At 47.0% G+C, this 16012-nt stretch overlaps 1 protein-coding gene across 1 annotated transcript in view; it reads right to left on the bottom strand.

Moving 5' to 3' along the window:
• Positions 1–15477, bottom strand: part of boc (BOC cell adhesion associated, oncogene regulated) — a gene marked incomplete at its 5' end in the record, with an annotated part of 27660 nt that extends 12183 nt beyond the window's left edge. Inside the window, one exon of the mRNA XM_084325853.1 lies at positions 15422–15477. Within this exon, the coding sequence (XP_084181979.1) occupies positions 15422–15477 (56 nt within the window). The remainder of the gene's footprint in view (positions 1–15421) is intronic.
• Positions 15478–16012: the final 535 nt, after the last annotated feature.

Here is a 16012-nt window from a genome sequence, read left to right as displayed (position 1 = left end):
GGGGAAAAGAGAGAGCCGGCTTATGGCCTTGGGGATGAAGGAGTAGAGAGTGCTGGGGAGCGGGTGGAGGGTTTGGGGTGGGGGTTAGGGTGGAGGTGAGGGCGGCGGTGGGCCGTTTAGGTTGGAGGGAAGGTAAGTACTGGGCAGTTTTCAGGGGCCTCCGGGACCAGGATGGAGGGAGTTCGGGGGCTGGAGTTGAGGGTGGAGGAGGAGGGGAGAATAAGTGAAATTACTTTTCCTGGCGTGAGCTCTCCACTTTATTGGCTCAGGTGCACCGGAGTGGAGTGTCGGGAACGATCAGATGATGACAGAGGGGGAGGGGGAGGGGGAGAGAGGGAGAGAGGGAGAGAGGGAGAGAGAGAGAGAGAGAGAGAGAGAGAGAAAGAGAGAGAGAGAGAGAGAGAGAGAGAGAGAGAGAGAGAGAGAGAGTAACTTATTCGGTGAAAAATCTGCATCTATACTGTAGTACATTTATCTATACTGCCCTGCAGAAGCTAACCGCAGTAACAATACAAACACGATGCATTGTCATTGTGGTAGTGTGACTGACTACAGTGTATTATAAACACGTTTCATAGAAAGTTAACAAAAACGCAAACAGTGAAACTGAGAAAATGGCTTTAAAGTTCTTTGACTATCCAGTGCTTTTGTAGTTACTGCAATTCTTTATACCCGTTTCCTCTAAAACAGAGCAAGATAGAACTCTGAAACGTTGTCACGTGATAAAAACAGATATTGAGAAGTGAAGTGAGTTACATTTTGAAAATAATTCTAGTTGCTGCGGTTAGCTTCTGCAGGGCAGTAGACTGTTCCAAAGTGACAACAATACCATTCTAAAAGATTTATTTCCTGTTGGCATATCACTTTTAAGGCTGTTTATTAGTAAGGATGTGTACCAGTTACAGTTTCATCTTATACCCTTAATAACATAAAAGGAGTTGTTGACTTTGTTCTTGCAATCCTTATTGTGAAAGTATTACACCGCATGCATTTGCCTATTCTAGAAACCCTGTGTCAAAACATCCCATGACTCTGTTGCCAAACAATATGATGATACAAGTATTACTGCCAGGTCATGTGGACCACTGAAAACCACCACATAATACATGTACATAAGTGTAGTACGTTGTGAACAGTGTGGATAATGAGCCATAATACATTATAATCACTGAATCAATTACTATTACAAGCTGCTAAATGAGTAAGGAGCGAGTTTGCTCACTTCAGCGGCTTGTAATGAAATAATAAGTTATCGATGATTCTTTCGATCATTTCAAATGTTATGCTCGCCTGTGCATGATGGTGACTATACTTACAGTATGATGCATTGTCATTGTGGTAGTGTGACTGACTACAGTGTATTATAAACACGTTTCATAGAAAGTTAACAAAAGAGTGAAAGGAGATAAAGAGACAAGAGACAGACCTGTACTGCCCTGCAGAAGCTAACCGCAGCAACTACGCAAACAGTGAAACTGAGAAAATGGCTTTAAAGTTCTTTGACTATCCAGTGCTTTTGTAGTTACTGCAATTCTTTATACCCGTTTCCTCTAAAACAGAGCAAGATAGAACTCTGAAACGTTGTCACGTGATAAAAACAGATATTGAGAAGTGAAATTTCACATATACCGGTAACTATATTTTGAAAATAATTCTACCTTCTGCAGCTTCTGCAGGGCGGTTACAAAGTGACAACAATAACATTGTAAATGGTTTATTTCCTGTTGCAGTGCTTTGCTAATGCAATAGTTAACAGGAAATACATTTGGGTCCAAACTCTTCCCTAGCGACAAAAATTCCAGTGAAACGGTCTATATCAGGAGACATGATAGATGTGTGAGTGTGTGTGTGCTGTGTGTGTGTGTGTGAGTGATTGAGTGTGCACTCCGGCACTCCGAGTGCTGCAGCTTGTTAGTCATGCTCGTTAATATGCGTCTGTTTTACGGGCTCTGTTCAAAGCCTGATATGGCGTTTCATCTCAACCTTACCTTCTCCACCCAGATGGAGACAGAGGGAGGGGGCGTATGTGTGGAGTGGGGTAAGGTGGGGGGGGGGGGGGAAAGGAGAGGAAAAAGAAGACGAAGAAGGAGAAGAGAGAGAAGGGAGAAAGTAACTACCGTTAAATACTCTAGTCACTGTAATTGAGTAGCTTCTGTGAGGAATGTGTCTCCTTGGGTCTGGGCTGTACTTTTACTCAAGTAATTATCCAGGCGGAACATGATCGGTTATGTCTGTGAGTGTGTGTGTGTGCTCAGCATATCTCGCCATCTAAAAGGCTGTAGTGGATGAAACTTGGCACACAGGCTCACAGCAGGCCAGGGACAAGACGCCCGGGATATTTGTCAAATCGGTCAATGACAAATACTTTATTGGAATTAATTTCCATTATTGTCCATTCAAATAGATATTCAGTATGAATTGTACACGTTTTGAACACAAGAGGGCTTCTTACCACCCTTCCTATGCTTCCTATCACCCTTCCTAAGCTTCCTAACATCATTCCTATGCTTCCTAACATCCTTCCTATGCTTCCCATCACCCTTCCTATGCTTCCTATCACAGTTCCTAAGCTTTCTAACATCATTCCTATGCTTCCTAACATCCTTCCTATGCTTCCTATCACCCTTCCTAAGCTTCCTAACATCATTCCTATGCTTCCTAACATCCTTCCTATGCTTCCCATCACCCTTATATGCTTCCTATCACAGTTCCTAAGCTTTCTAACATCATTCCTATGCTTCCCATCACCCTTCCTATGCTTCCTATCAGCCTTCCTATGCTTCCTATCAGCCTTCCTAAGCTTCCTAACATCTGTCTGTGTGTCTGGCGTGCCACCTGGTAGAGATTTGGACCTTTCTAGTTTCTTTTTAGCATTTACTGCTACTTGAGTAGGTTTTATGTTAGAAAGTAAGTATAATCAGATCAGTCATTTGCAGTAAAATTCTGGACATTACCTTCAATAAATAAAGCTAAGCAAGTGGCCACTGTTTTACATTATATGCTCTAGAAATTAAACCATTGCCTTTTACAGATTTTGCAATCTGTAGCAATCAAGTTCTATAGTGCAGGTTTACATTAACCCTTTCACTGCCACACGACAGAAGGTTAGCCCTTTACTATCACACAACCGACGGCGATGCTCCATCATTAGCATAATTAGCTCCGCCGTCGGTTGTGTGATAGTAAAGGGCTAACCGGCTGTCGTGTGGCAGTGAAAGGGTTAAAGGGGAACACTACCCAAATGAAGAATTCCAATATGTTATTTTCATGGCCAAGGAAAGTTCTATCAATATTTATCGTAAGGTTATGTATATAACCAAGTTCTATGAATTCTGGTGACGCTCAGCGTCAGTCTGCACGCACTTCACTTCGTGCACAAGCACTGAATAAAAAATTCCACAATGTACCTTTACATCCCAACATTCGTCTGGCCACACCCCTATCCGCTTACCTTCATAAGCAGGTGTGTGGTCACCTACTCGCCTCCTTCCCAAACTTTCACCACAAGGTGAGATCAAGGGCCGCAGTGGCGTCCTGACGCTGAGCGTCACCAGAATTCATAGAACTTGGTTATATACATAACCTTACGTTCTATTTCATTCTGGCTCCGCTCAGCGTCAGTCTGCACAAGAGGAGCTGAGCGGAAGCCAGAAGCTCGACAAATGTACCCCGCTGAGGCCCCCCACAACCATCAGACCGGGGAGGACCGAGCCCCCCGACCCTCCCTAATGGAGGATACCCTCCCTATTGGAGGACGGGAGGGAGACGGATCCGACCGTGCAAAGAGGAACTCAAGCAACTCAACGCACAAGGTGAGCAGATCGTGGCTTGACCCCACGACTACGCACACACACAACCCGCATGCCACCAGGGAACGAACGGAAGGAACAACCCTCGTTACTGCCCCCAAAATCACGGGGTCAAGAGCAAACTCAACGCCGTGGCAAGGCCGTAGCAGCGGAGCGCGAAGGAAGACCCAGACCCACTGAAGGGACTGGATCCCCTGGAAAAGGGGGGCCCGCAGAGGTCAATGACGCCAGGCATCAAGACCCCACCAGGCGGTCACTTAGTGACACCGCCCCCCACATCGCCAGCGTATTCGGACAGGGCCCCTCCAAGAGCGGGCCCTTTCCCCCCATTAGTACACCGCCTGGCACACTGACCCTGCAACACAGGCAGTCAGCATGGCCGTAAAGCTTTCAAAAAGTTAACCAACGGAAGCAGGCAGCGCACCGGGGAAACCAGGCAGCAGGCTGTAGACCCGAGCCTGGAGCACTGCGGACGAGACAGGCGCCAAAGGGGTCAACTGAAAACAGCCCCCCCGGCGGAAGGGGCGTATGCTGGCGTTGTTGCACACCATGACAAAGCCTCCATCAAAAACCCCCACCCAGAGGGGTCGAGGCAGAGAAGGCTGACACGATTGGCAGACGTCATGAACGTGCAGGGGCACACTCAACCGGGTAAGCCGGGAGTTGACTCTGCTCCAACACACCAGGGAATCAACCACCCTCTTGGTACCACATACGGTGGTTGTTCCTATAACCCCTCAAGAAAAAGGGTTATCCCAGGCCTACGGTTTCAACGAAACATTACTTCGGACCGGGCCCGGCGGCTCGGGAAGCACACAGGGTTACCAGAGGAGGTCCAGAAGACCACCCCAACAGCCCCCTCTTTGCCATGCATGAGAGAGGAGCGAAAGAAAGGAGAACCAGCCCCTTATAATAGTGCCAGGTACAACGTGTACCCAACAAAGGGTCTCCATAACGCCTAACCCCGTGACACCCGGGCCGACCTGGCATTTTTCCCCCCGAAAAAAGCACAAGTCCCTCAGGGTACCAGAACAGTAGATCCGCATCCCCGGCGGACAATGGGTTAACTGACCTGGACCAGCACGACCAGAACCAGTCCCGTGCCCTAACCACGCCGACATGCCCCCTCCAGGAGAGGGGGCAGGTATGCGTGTTGATCTAAAACATGAAAAGAGGGCGCCACCCAGACGGTCCTATTTATACCGCGCTCAGTGGCCCACCCCAAGGGCGTGAGACCCCTCTACCTATGTTCTGATCTATTCCGTTAACATCCCCCAGATATGAACGAGAATCCGTCGAGACCCAGTAACAGGCTCTCGGAAGAGGAAAAAATCCCCCATCCCAGTTGCCCTATAAAAACGCTGTTTTAATAACAAGCAACCAAGGCGTACTAGCCTCCCGCATGATTCTTAACAGAAACACCCCGAGCCAGCACTATGTATGCGTCGGGACCCAAAACATATCAATGGACAGTCTAACCAGACCCCACATTGATCCTTCAAGGCGCCTGGGAGAACGACAAGAAGGTTGTCGTGCTTCATATTCTCCACTCTTTTTTATTAAAAAAGAAAGAAACACCAACTGACATGAATCCCACGTGATGCAGCCGAGGGTAAAAATTGTTTACATCTTTACATCCCGCCACCCTCACCACAGAGGAGAGACGGAACTCCTCAGAGAGACTTCCCACGTGAGTCGTAGATTGAAAAGTCACGGTAACATTGAGTCATGTGACCAACCGACTCAAGTTACACGTATATCGAGCGTAGTAGAACAGTAAGTTCCTACGCTCTGCCCCGACAACTTGACAACAACAGACCCTACATACGGGTCTAAACTCACGGAAGCCGTCGTCCAATAGAAACGTGCCTAGTGACGTTTGCTATGACGGGGGGAAACCCAAGACTCAATCGCCTGTGATAGGTGCAGAGTCTGGGAAACCCTTCCCCCCCCCCTGTGCCAAGCTGCCTAACAGCTTGACCCTGACCGAATGAAAAGAGAGTCCCAGAAACCCCCTGACCAATCAGAAGAGGGAAGGAGGGGTTTATCCGGTACCCCCTCACAAGCCCAACCCTCGCATATGACAACAACAACAGCCATATGATACCCCAGTAGCAATGCCAATGAATAGCGCAAGCTAATCCAATGCACGCTAGCCACAGACATATCTGTGAACAGGGTTTATAGCAAGGCCAAGTTGTGTGTGTGTGAACCCGACACCCATATCTATGTTGTAAGACACAGAAAAATCTGATAGAGAGAGAGAGCGGCTGAGCCGCGGTACGTTTTCATACGAGCATTACTGCAAACCAACACAATAGTGTTGCAGCTCAATATCACTGTTTAAGCAACAGAGCACACAACTAACCTCTACCTTTATGTGGAGATTCAGGTCGAGGCAGAAAAAACCCTTTTTCAACCGAGTGTAGGCTGCAGGCCTTGCTTAAGCTCTAACATGAAAGTAACGTCTAGCCCTCCTATCAAACCCATACTAGCGAAAGATTCACACGTTGCATCCCCATCATATGTTTGGTGAATAAACACACAGTTTGTTAACAAAAAATACAGTCCCCCTTTAGGAGGGACTCTTTATTTTCCAACAAAAATCATAGGGGGGCCGGGAAGGGAACAGGGGGGGACCACGGAGGGAAAAAGTCAATGAACTTAGCGACGCCTGCCACGAGCCGCTCGGGGCTTTCCACCCCGTGGAGCCCCGGAGGGACGGTAAACGATCGGCGGCTGGTCTCGACGATCCCTACCGTCACCTCCGGGCGTAGATGGGCCGGCTGCAGTGGCGGAGGCGCCCTCTCTTCTCCTGGCCTTCTTCGCCGAAGGTCCAGCAGTGGCAGTGGTAGCAGCGGCGGCCACGGCGGAGGAACCTCGACGACGCGGCGGCCGTCTGACTGCACCGGCAACATCGGGCGGAGGGAAATGAGGCTGGAGCACGGAGCGCTCCTCCTGCATCTCCCTGCAGGTTGAGGTCATCAGCTGCAGTGCCGACCCGAATAGTCCAGCCTCGGAGAGGGGTGCCGTCCTCTTCTTCTCCGGCACACACGCCTGCTCCAGCCAAAGGTGGCGCTGGATCAGAGTGGCCAGGGCGCGCACTTTCCCAGCGGCTATAGCCTGCGGCTGAATCAGATGCAGGATGGCTCCTGCCGACTGGGCGAGCTGATCATGCTGTAAATCAGTCAGCTCCGTGCCGCCCGTCAATATCCCGGACATGAATCTCGCCAGCTGCGCGATGTTAGAAGTGGCAGCTAGAGATTGTGTTCCGGTGATAAATGACTGGTTGCTCCAAAATGCCAACCGCCTCGCCGATTTCCCTTGGGGAACCGGCTTCCGTAACGGCTCCCACACCACCTCAGGACAAAGGAGTGCCGCCATCGGCCTATCAAGCCGTGGCACGCCCTCCTTCATGCCGTCTACCAAACCCGCCACCCGCGTGACTTGCACGTAGGCGGGAGTAAGGCCCACTCTACACACACGATTGTGTGGCCAAGTTCAGCTCCAACTCCATAGTGAAGTTTGCAGACGACACGTGGTGGTGGGGCTGATCTCGGACAACGACGAGAAGGCCTACCGGGAGGAGGTTGAGGTGCTGGAACGCTGGTGCCAGGACAACAGCCTGCTCCTGAACATTGGTAAAACCAAGGAGCTGATCGTGGATTATAGGAGAGGACAGCAGGAGACACACACACCACTGATGATAAACGGGGCTACCATGGACAGGGTGAGCAGCTTTAAGTACCTGGGGGTCCACATCTCAGAGGATCTGACATGGTCAACACACATAGACACAGTCGTAAAAAAGGCGAAGCAGCGCCTCTACCACCTGAGACAGTTAAGGAAGTTCAGAGTATCGGGGAAGATACTCCACTCCTTCTACTCCGGAGCTGTAGAGAGCATCTTGACTGGAAACATCACTGCCTGGTATGGAAACAGCACGGCACAGGACAAGAAGGCCCTACAGAGAGTGGTGCGCTCAGCCGAGCGTACCACGGGTATTGCACTACCTCCCCTGCAGGTTCTATACAACAAGAGGTGCAAATCCAGAGCCTGCAGAATAATGAAAGACCCTCACCACCCCAATAACAGCCTGTTCCAGCTGCTGAGGTCAGGCAGACGCCTGCGAACCCCAGCTACTAGGACAGAGAGGCTTCAGCTCAGCTTCTTCCCCCAGGCCATCAGAGCCTTGAACAATGAACACTGAGTGCCACAGAACACTGAACTCTCCACACACAAGCACACATGAGCACACACACGACACGCACGCTGTGCACGCTCGCACACTAGCAGCCACTTTAACATGAGCAGGCACACACTCATGCTGCACACGCCCACACTTAGGGCCACAAAGGAAAGGTCACTTTAAAAATAGTATAGCAACAGAATCAGTGTATTGCACTACCAAAGGACCTAACATGTCCTACATGCTCTGTAAATAACTATGTACAGATACCGAGATGTTCCACTATATTACCTGTCTATTGCACAATGTTGTTTTTATTGGATTCTATTATATGTTGTACTACTGTATTGCACATTGTTGCGGGCAAGACCACCCACATTTCATTGTATACTTGTATGCCGTGACAAATAAAACTCTTGACTTGACTTGATGTGGGAGACCACCTGGCCCTGACGGACGTAGGCCGCCATTGAGGGGAAAAATGGGTAGACAACGTCCACCCCTCTCACCTGGCGACGTTGCCATAGATGACCTATGAGATCGTCAGGGACAGGAACAGGCAGTGGCTGCGGCAGCGGCACGCCGTTTGCGACTGCCGCCGCCGCCATGAGCTCGGGGAACAAAGCACGCAGTTCCCCCTGCATACTTTCCCCCTCCGAGCCCGCGTCCCTCACATGCAGCAGACTACTGGTCAAGGAGCCACATCCTGATGTGGCTGATAGCAGGGCATCCCGCCGCCAAGTCGGAGGTTCTAACCCAACGAGGAACCCCAAGGAGACATCTCACCCCCCTCCAGTGTTACCTGGACGGCGGGAGACATGTCTCCACCGGGCCTTCAAACAAGAACCCGTCCGCCTCTATCATGTAGTCCTCTGTTTCCATTGGCCATGTAGAGACAGACGCATCCTCATCCGGCTCCAGCAACTCACCAAAACCAGGCCGTTCGCGTCTGCAAGCCACCATCTTGCGACGGGAGCGAGCTTGCGTCTTAAATCCCCCGCAACCAAAGGAGCCGGCCGCCCAACAGCGGACGACTCCCCGGAAGCAGAGGAACCAGAGCCGGAACCAGGCCATCGCACAGGAGACGGCACTGGTGCACCAGCTCCTTGGAGAGGCAAACTACCCATCGGACGCCTACCGGGCGTGGCTGCCGACCACGAGAGAGGCCTCAACCCCGCTCCAAGACGCACGACAGAGGCGGCGATGGAGAACCGCTGGTGAAGAGTGGCGTTGCGAGCGCGACCCTCCGAAGTAGACATTATGACTTAGCTTTTTTCTTTCAAAATATATGAGAGAAGAAAAAAGCAAGAAAAAATATAAACACGTCTCAACTTTCTTCAGCCAACAACCTCGTCAAGTGTGGGATCTACCGAAGGCACTTCCTTGTGGTGAAAGTGAAGAAGGAGGCGAGTAGGTGACCACACACCTGCTTATGAAGGTAAGCGGGTGTGGCCAGACGAATGTTGGGATGTAAAGGTACATTGTGGAATCTTTTATTCAGTGCTCGTGCACGAAGTGAAGTGCGTGCAGACTGACGCTGAGCGGAGCCAGAATGAAATAGAACAACATGAGTGACTCGTTACCAGATAAGTCTCAAGAAGACTAAAACTTGTGATGTCAAGTTCAAGTTTCTTTATTAGTTGTCATACAGAAGTACAGAATACTTTTATATAAAATGCTTCTTTCTGTTTTGCTCCAGAGATTGTGCTAGATAAAAATAGATAAGTATAAAAAGTATAGTAAGTATAAAATAGAAGTCAAGTACGTAGACAAAAAGTGTTCAATATATACATATATACAATGTACAATGCAGAGTAGAAAAGTAACTGAGTTACAATACAATATACTATATACTATACAGTACAATGCAGAAATGGGATGAGGTACAATTTAGGTACAATTTACAGTAAGGTGTAATGAGGTATGGGTTGTAGTGCAAATTCTTTGCCAATAAATATAAAGTGTGTTTAGGTGTTCTAAAGTGGGTAAAGTGGGTGCAGCAGTGAGTTGTTTGTTTAAAGTGAGTGCGTGCGTGTGGATGTGTGTGCTGTGAGTGCATTTGATGGTTGTTACGATTGTTCATTGTTCAACCCTTGTTCATTGAGCAATCATTGTTCATTGAGCATCCTGATGGCCTGGGGATAGAAGCTCCTTCTGAGTCTCTCTGTGCTTGCCATGAGACTCCGGTATCGCTTGCCTGACCGCAGCAGTTCAAAGAGGCAGTTGTTTGGGTGGCTGGAGTCTTTGATTATTCTCTTCGCCTTGCCCATGCACCGCTTGTTGTAAATGCCTTGGAGAGTGGGAAGCCCCCCTCAAATTGTGCGTTCGGCTGAACGGGCCACTCTCTGTAGTCTGCTACGGTCTTGTGCGGTGCTGTTCAGTGTCATCAGGTATAAAGTCTGGAAGCTGCTCCATAGACAATGAATGGAAGAGAGATTTTGTGGACTCACAGAACGTTTGTTTGAGGCTTTATACCCAAATTAGCTTTATCCTATAGTAGTCTTCTCAGTTCTAAAACAGGAAATATACTCATATACTCTGAACATTCATGTAATTTACAACATCTTTCCCAATTCGACAGTGGCCCGGGAGGTAGAGCAGTCGTCTGGTAATCCGGAGGTTCCCGGTTTGATTCCCGCTCCTCCTGGGAGGCGCGTCAAAGTGTCCTTGAGCAAGACACTTAACCCCTAACTGCTCCCGATGAGCAGGTTGGCACCTTGCATCGCCGTGAATGTGTGAGTGAGTGGGTAAAATGTGAGGAACAAATTGTAAAGCGCTTTGGGAAAAAATGGGTTTATACCTGATGACACCACAATGAGATTTTTAGCACTCCAGTTTTTGGATTTGGGAAAGAGTTGTTTGTTTCCACTAATATTTTGGGACTGTCTTAGACCAGAGGAATAACATGTAGGAATTCTTGAATTGAATCACAGACATTAACAATACTTTCTACTGGAGATCTATAGGTAATGTAGCCCGAGGTGGAGGAGGAGTTGGAGGAGGAGGAGGATCCTATGCAATAAGAGAAAGTCTTAGGAAGAAAGCGGCCGAGTATAAGTACAAGTCAGTATACTTCAGTACATTATAAGTACATCATAACATTCTGGTCCATTAACTTCTCTCTCCAGCTGTAACCATACTATACGCATATAGTTGCGTACAGTTAAGCATTCTTTAGCTACTTCATATAGTTTGATTATTGGATATTGGATAATTGTATATCGGAGCTTGTCTTGTATGTGTGTGTACTAGTGCTTTGTCCTCTTTACTTGTAATGTTATAATGTAATAAGTATTATGTTGCATGGCCACAATGTACGTTTTTTGTGCAACGCTGTAGCTAATTGTGGATCCTAATAAACTAATCTAAACTCTGCTAAAACTGTCATATGTAGTACTAAATATAGAGAGAGAGTGATAACATGCAGTCAATCTACCGTTGCCATACAGTCTGTGTACTGTGCAGTCTGAGCTGTCCCTCCTCTAGATACAATACGTGGATACATTTGGTTATATTGTACAGAGATTACATAAAAAGCAACTATTGCTCTTGGTGTTAATGACATATTCTTATTTGCTGCACATGTTCTATTAGCGATATATCAATGACACTGTTATTGTGCTATTATCATATATATATATTTATATTTGTTGTGTATATATTTATCCACATCTGTCTTAATATACCTGCATATAATAATTGTTACATACCTGTACATACTATTATATCTATATTGATTGATTGAAAACCTTTATTTATCCCCGAGGGGAGATTCAGATGTAAGATCACAGCATAACAGCTATTTAAAAACGGTAGAAACAGTTAATACATAACATACACGTATTTAGTACGTAACAAAGATGGACAAATACATAGGGATAAAAAGAAGAGCTAAAATAGAGCTAAAAGTGGTGAATGGAAGAAAAGAAAAAAGAAACAAGTCCAATCGTGATGTTAATTAATTAATTAGTTACAGTCCACAACCCAGCTCCTCCAGTCCACGGCAGTTAGCCCGTCCTGGCCCTGCCTGGTTGTGGAGCCTGATTGCCACCGTATACATCCCTTACCTACTCTTACTAGTTATACCGCTGGCTAGTATGACTTACTACCAGTGTCTTTATACCTATATCACTGTACATAATAATACTATAACACTGTACAATGTACATACATTGATTGATTGATTGAAAACTTTATTAACAGATTGCAGAATGGGTACAATACAGTACAGCTCAATACACACAATTGTTAAGGGGATGCAGACCAGAGAAAGACTTTCGTCTTGTTTACATCAGGGTCCCCCATTTTCAATTCATCAGGACATATATGACATACATGACATACAGATAGTCAGTACTGCTACATCTATACATTTATGACATACCAGATTTGCAAATACGGTACTGTTTGTGATACAGAAGGAGTCAAGAAAAGGGAGTATATACATTTGACGTAGAAACTGTACATTGGAGGAGGTTGGGTGGGGGGGGTTGGGTACATTGGGATATTGACAACCATACTGGGTAATTTACATTGGAGGTGGTTGGGGGGGGGGGGGGCACACTGTATAAACAAGCAAAACTGTACATTGAGGGGGGGGGGGGGAGGGGACACTGTACAAACAAACAAAATTGTACATTGGACTATTGACAAAACCATACTAGGTAAATTACATTGGAGGGGGTTGGGTTAGGATATTTACAGGGGCCAGTGTTGAATTGCAGTCTCCCGTAGGTGTCCCTTGAGAGAGGTTTTGAAAGTGGGTAGTGATCCACATTCCTTTACAGCTTTGGGTAGGGCGTTCCACATTGATGTGGCATAATTGCGAAACGTGTTTAGTCCCTTATTTGAGCCGAATCTGGGTTTAACATGATTTGTGGAGCTCCCTCTGGTGTTGTGATCGTGGTATTCACTGACCTTTGGGAAGTATTTTGACATGTACATGGGTACCTTGGTCGTGTAGTGTATCTTGTAGACCAGGCCCATTGCAAGTTGCTGTACTCTGTCGTCTACTCTAAGCCATCCTAGGTTGTCAAAGTGGGCAGGGGTGAGGTGGGTTCTAGGAGTAAGGTCAAGCAGTAGTCTGACCAGTTTGTTTTGAGATGTTTGTAATTTTGTTTTTAGCGCCTGACTAGCATTATCACTCAGTAGTACTCATTTATATATACTCCAGTTTAATCACCTGTACATTGTATATTGCACTTTACTGTTACATGTGCATTCTGCTTAGAGATGCCAACTTCTTTATATTGTACTGTACTTGTGCTGTATAATGGCATACATTTGAATCTAATCTAATATATTGTGTTATTTGTGTTATATAGTTGTAGATTATATGCTGCCCACGTATTTACATCAATGACCATATTGGAAATCATCATTGGCTTTCATGTGCCATCCTTTCCTGTGCCATCCTTGGTCATTATTTGGAGGATGTATATTACAACTGAGTGTGGTTTTATAATTGTAAAACTAAACAGAACTAAACTCACTGATGTTGTTGAACGTGTGTGCACCAAAGACACATTCCTGCATACATTCAGTGTAGTAGAGAGAGAGCGAGAGCGAGAGCAAGAGCGAGAGCGAGAGCGAGAGAGAGAGAGAGAGAGAGAGAGAGAGAGAGAGAGCATTATTTTCAGACTTGGGCCCTGGCAGTAAACCCCAAAAGACCAAAATAATGACATTCCAAAAAAGATCCAGATCTCAGGACGTTCTACCAATGTTCTCAATTGGTACAAAACATGTAGAGTACTGCACACACTACACCTTAGGACTAAAGCTAAGTTCAACTGGGCATTTTAAGGAAGCAGTCAATGAGCTGAGAGGGAAAGCACTTCAGGCTTTCTATGCCATAAAAAGAAATATACAAACAGAAATACCAATTCGAATTTGGTTAAAATTAATTTAATGTGTTATTGAACCAATTGCACTCTATGGCAGTGAGGTGTGGGGTCCACTTACAAAACAAGATCAATGGGACAAACACCCCATTGAGACCCTGCATGCAGAGTTCTGTAAGATTATCCTACATGTCCAGAGGAAAACTACAAACAATGCATGCAGGTGTAGAAGGGTGGATTATCCCTACTTTATGAGAGTGGATATGAACTGTCACCAGGTAGTGGGAGCACAGCAGATCTGGGTCCGGCTGAGCCCCCGACTGTAGTGTAGGAGTATTAGAATTGGGATTTAGCAGCGGGGCAGATGGGGCCTAGGGTTTACTAACCTAGGGGTTCTGGTCCTTCTTGCCCTCCAGGGCGACCGTAGTATTTCCTCCAACACCCACACTTCCCTTAATACGTCCCACACCCTCTCACACCCGGTGGCAGTGATGGTAGATAATATAATTTCTCCCCAAAGCAGTACCTTTCCTTGTTGACTGGTGAAGACCTGTACAGAGCACCTGCCCCAATTGCACAGACCGTAGGGAAGAAGGGGTTAAACGATAATGCCCATTAATGGGAAGAAAGGTTTAAACAATAATGCACAGTAAATCACACACACAGTGGTCCCATTTATATGCCTCTCCTTTTACTTGTAATTGGGTATTTACATGAACAAGTCCCCGCAAGGGTTAATACGCTTTCCATGTACAAATACCTAGGAGATTAGCAAGACGCTCCGGGAGCCACACAATGGGAAACAACTTATTTTTACAATGGTGCCATCTGCACCACACAATAACACAACACAACAAATCCACTAGCATGGGCCCACACTGAAACAAAATACCTGATCAAGCCGGCATAAACAAAATAATAAAGATGGGGGCGCCCCTTAGTCTCTAGTGCACGTGCAAGTTCAAAGCACCCTTTTATCTTCACTCTTAGCGAGCATGCTACCGAAAAACGGAAACGCTCGCCGATAATATTCCAGGCGCTGGGAGCGCTAAATGTACCTGCCATGGGTATACCAACCGAGTGTTGTTCCGTCCCCACAACGAACGTTCGTGGCGTGGGTTGGCCATCCAACGGCCCCGCATGATACACCGGAGAGCTGGCTGGGCTGGTGATAGACAGGTGAAGGCTGCAGGCGATTTGAGCTCTGTGATGTCTGGCAGCGGCGTCTGCTTCGAGGGCTGGAAACAACGTGGCGACGCGTGCAGCTATACTTGAAGCTAAGCTGTGGTCAGTGCGACCCCCTAGTCTTTCGCCTATACATTCCTAAACGCAGCGCGTGGAATATCCACAGTACAGTCCGGCAGTCGAACGTCTTCTTCTTGGTTCAAACGTACCCTAAGCACTATACTGGGAAGCTAAACTTTTGCATACGACGTTACTATTCCACCCCGTGGCAGGACTCGTATTTCGCGTGTCTTTATTATCAGGAGCTCTCGGTCCACACGTCTGCTTCCTTCACTGGAAAACGATGAAGAGAAAGTCCCGTGTATCCAGCCCCTCCTTCCTACCAACCTCTTCTTCACCTGTCGTGACCAGCCCAACGTCGCACCAGCTCCCCCTGGCGACAGTCCAGTGCCATGTCCCCCTACTGAATGTCAATATTAAATAAAAAACGGGTCATTCAGTTACACAGCATTATCACAAAAACAGTTAGACACATTGAATTACGGTTGGACATATTCACGTGTCTACACAGGGCAGAATTAGGCTGTTACCCACTAATACTAAAAATACAAAAAAGAGCAATTCACTTTTGGACACACCTAAAACAAAGTGACCCCCTCTCGTACCATTATCAAGCCCTGCAGTGCCAAGAGCTGAGGAGCATCAGGAACCCCCTTACCCAGCTGGTCCTGAGGCTGAGTCCACAAACCTGCTCTCTTAACACACCTCAGGAACAGAACACATCACCAATCAGAATTAATCAAATTACTACACAGCTAAAACAAAACTACATCACCTATTGGAAAACACAAACAAAAGCACAGAGCAAAATGCAGTGCTATCTGGCTCCAAATCGACAGTACACCATAACAGATTATTTGAGCATGGTGACTGATCAACAACTAAAAAGAACCTTGACAAAATACAGACTGAGTGAGCACAGCCTTGCT

The sequence above is a fragment of the Notolepis coatsorum genome, assembly GCF_963971535.1.
Source record: "Notolepis coatsorum genome assembly, chromosome: 12".
In the NCBI taxonomy this organism is placed as follows: Eukaryota; Metazoa; Chordata; class Actinopteri; order Aulopiformes; family Paralepididae; genus Notolepis; species Notolepis coatsorum.
This window is presented reverse-complemented; position numbering and strand designations above follow the sequence as displayed.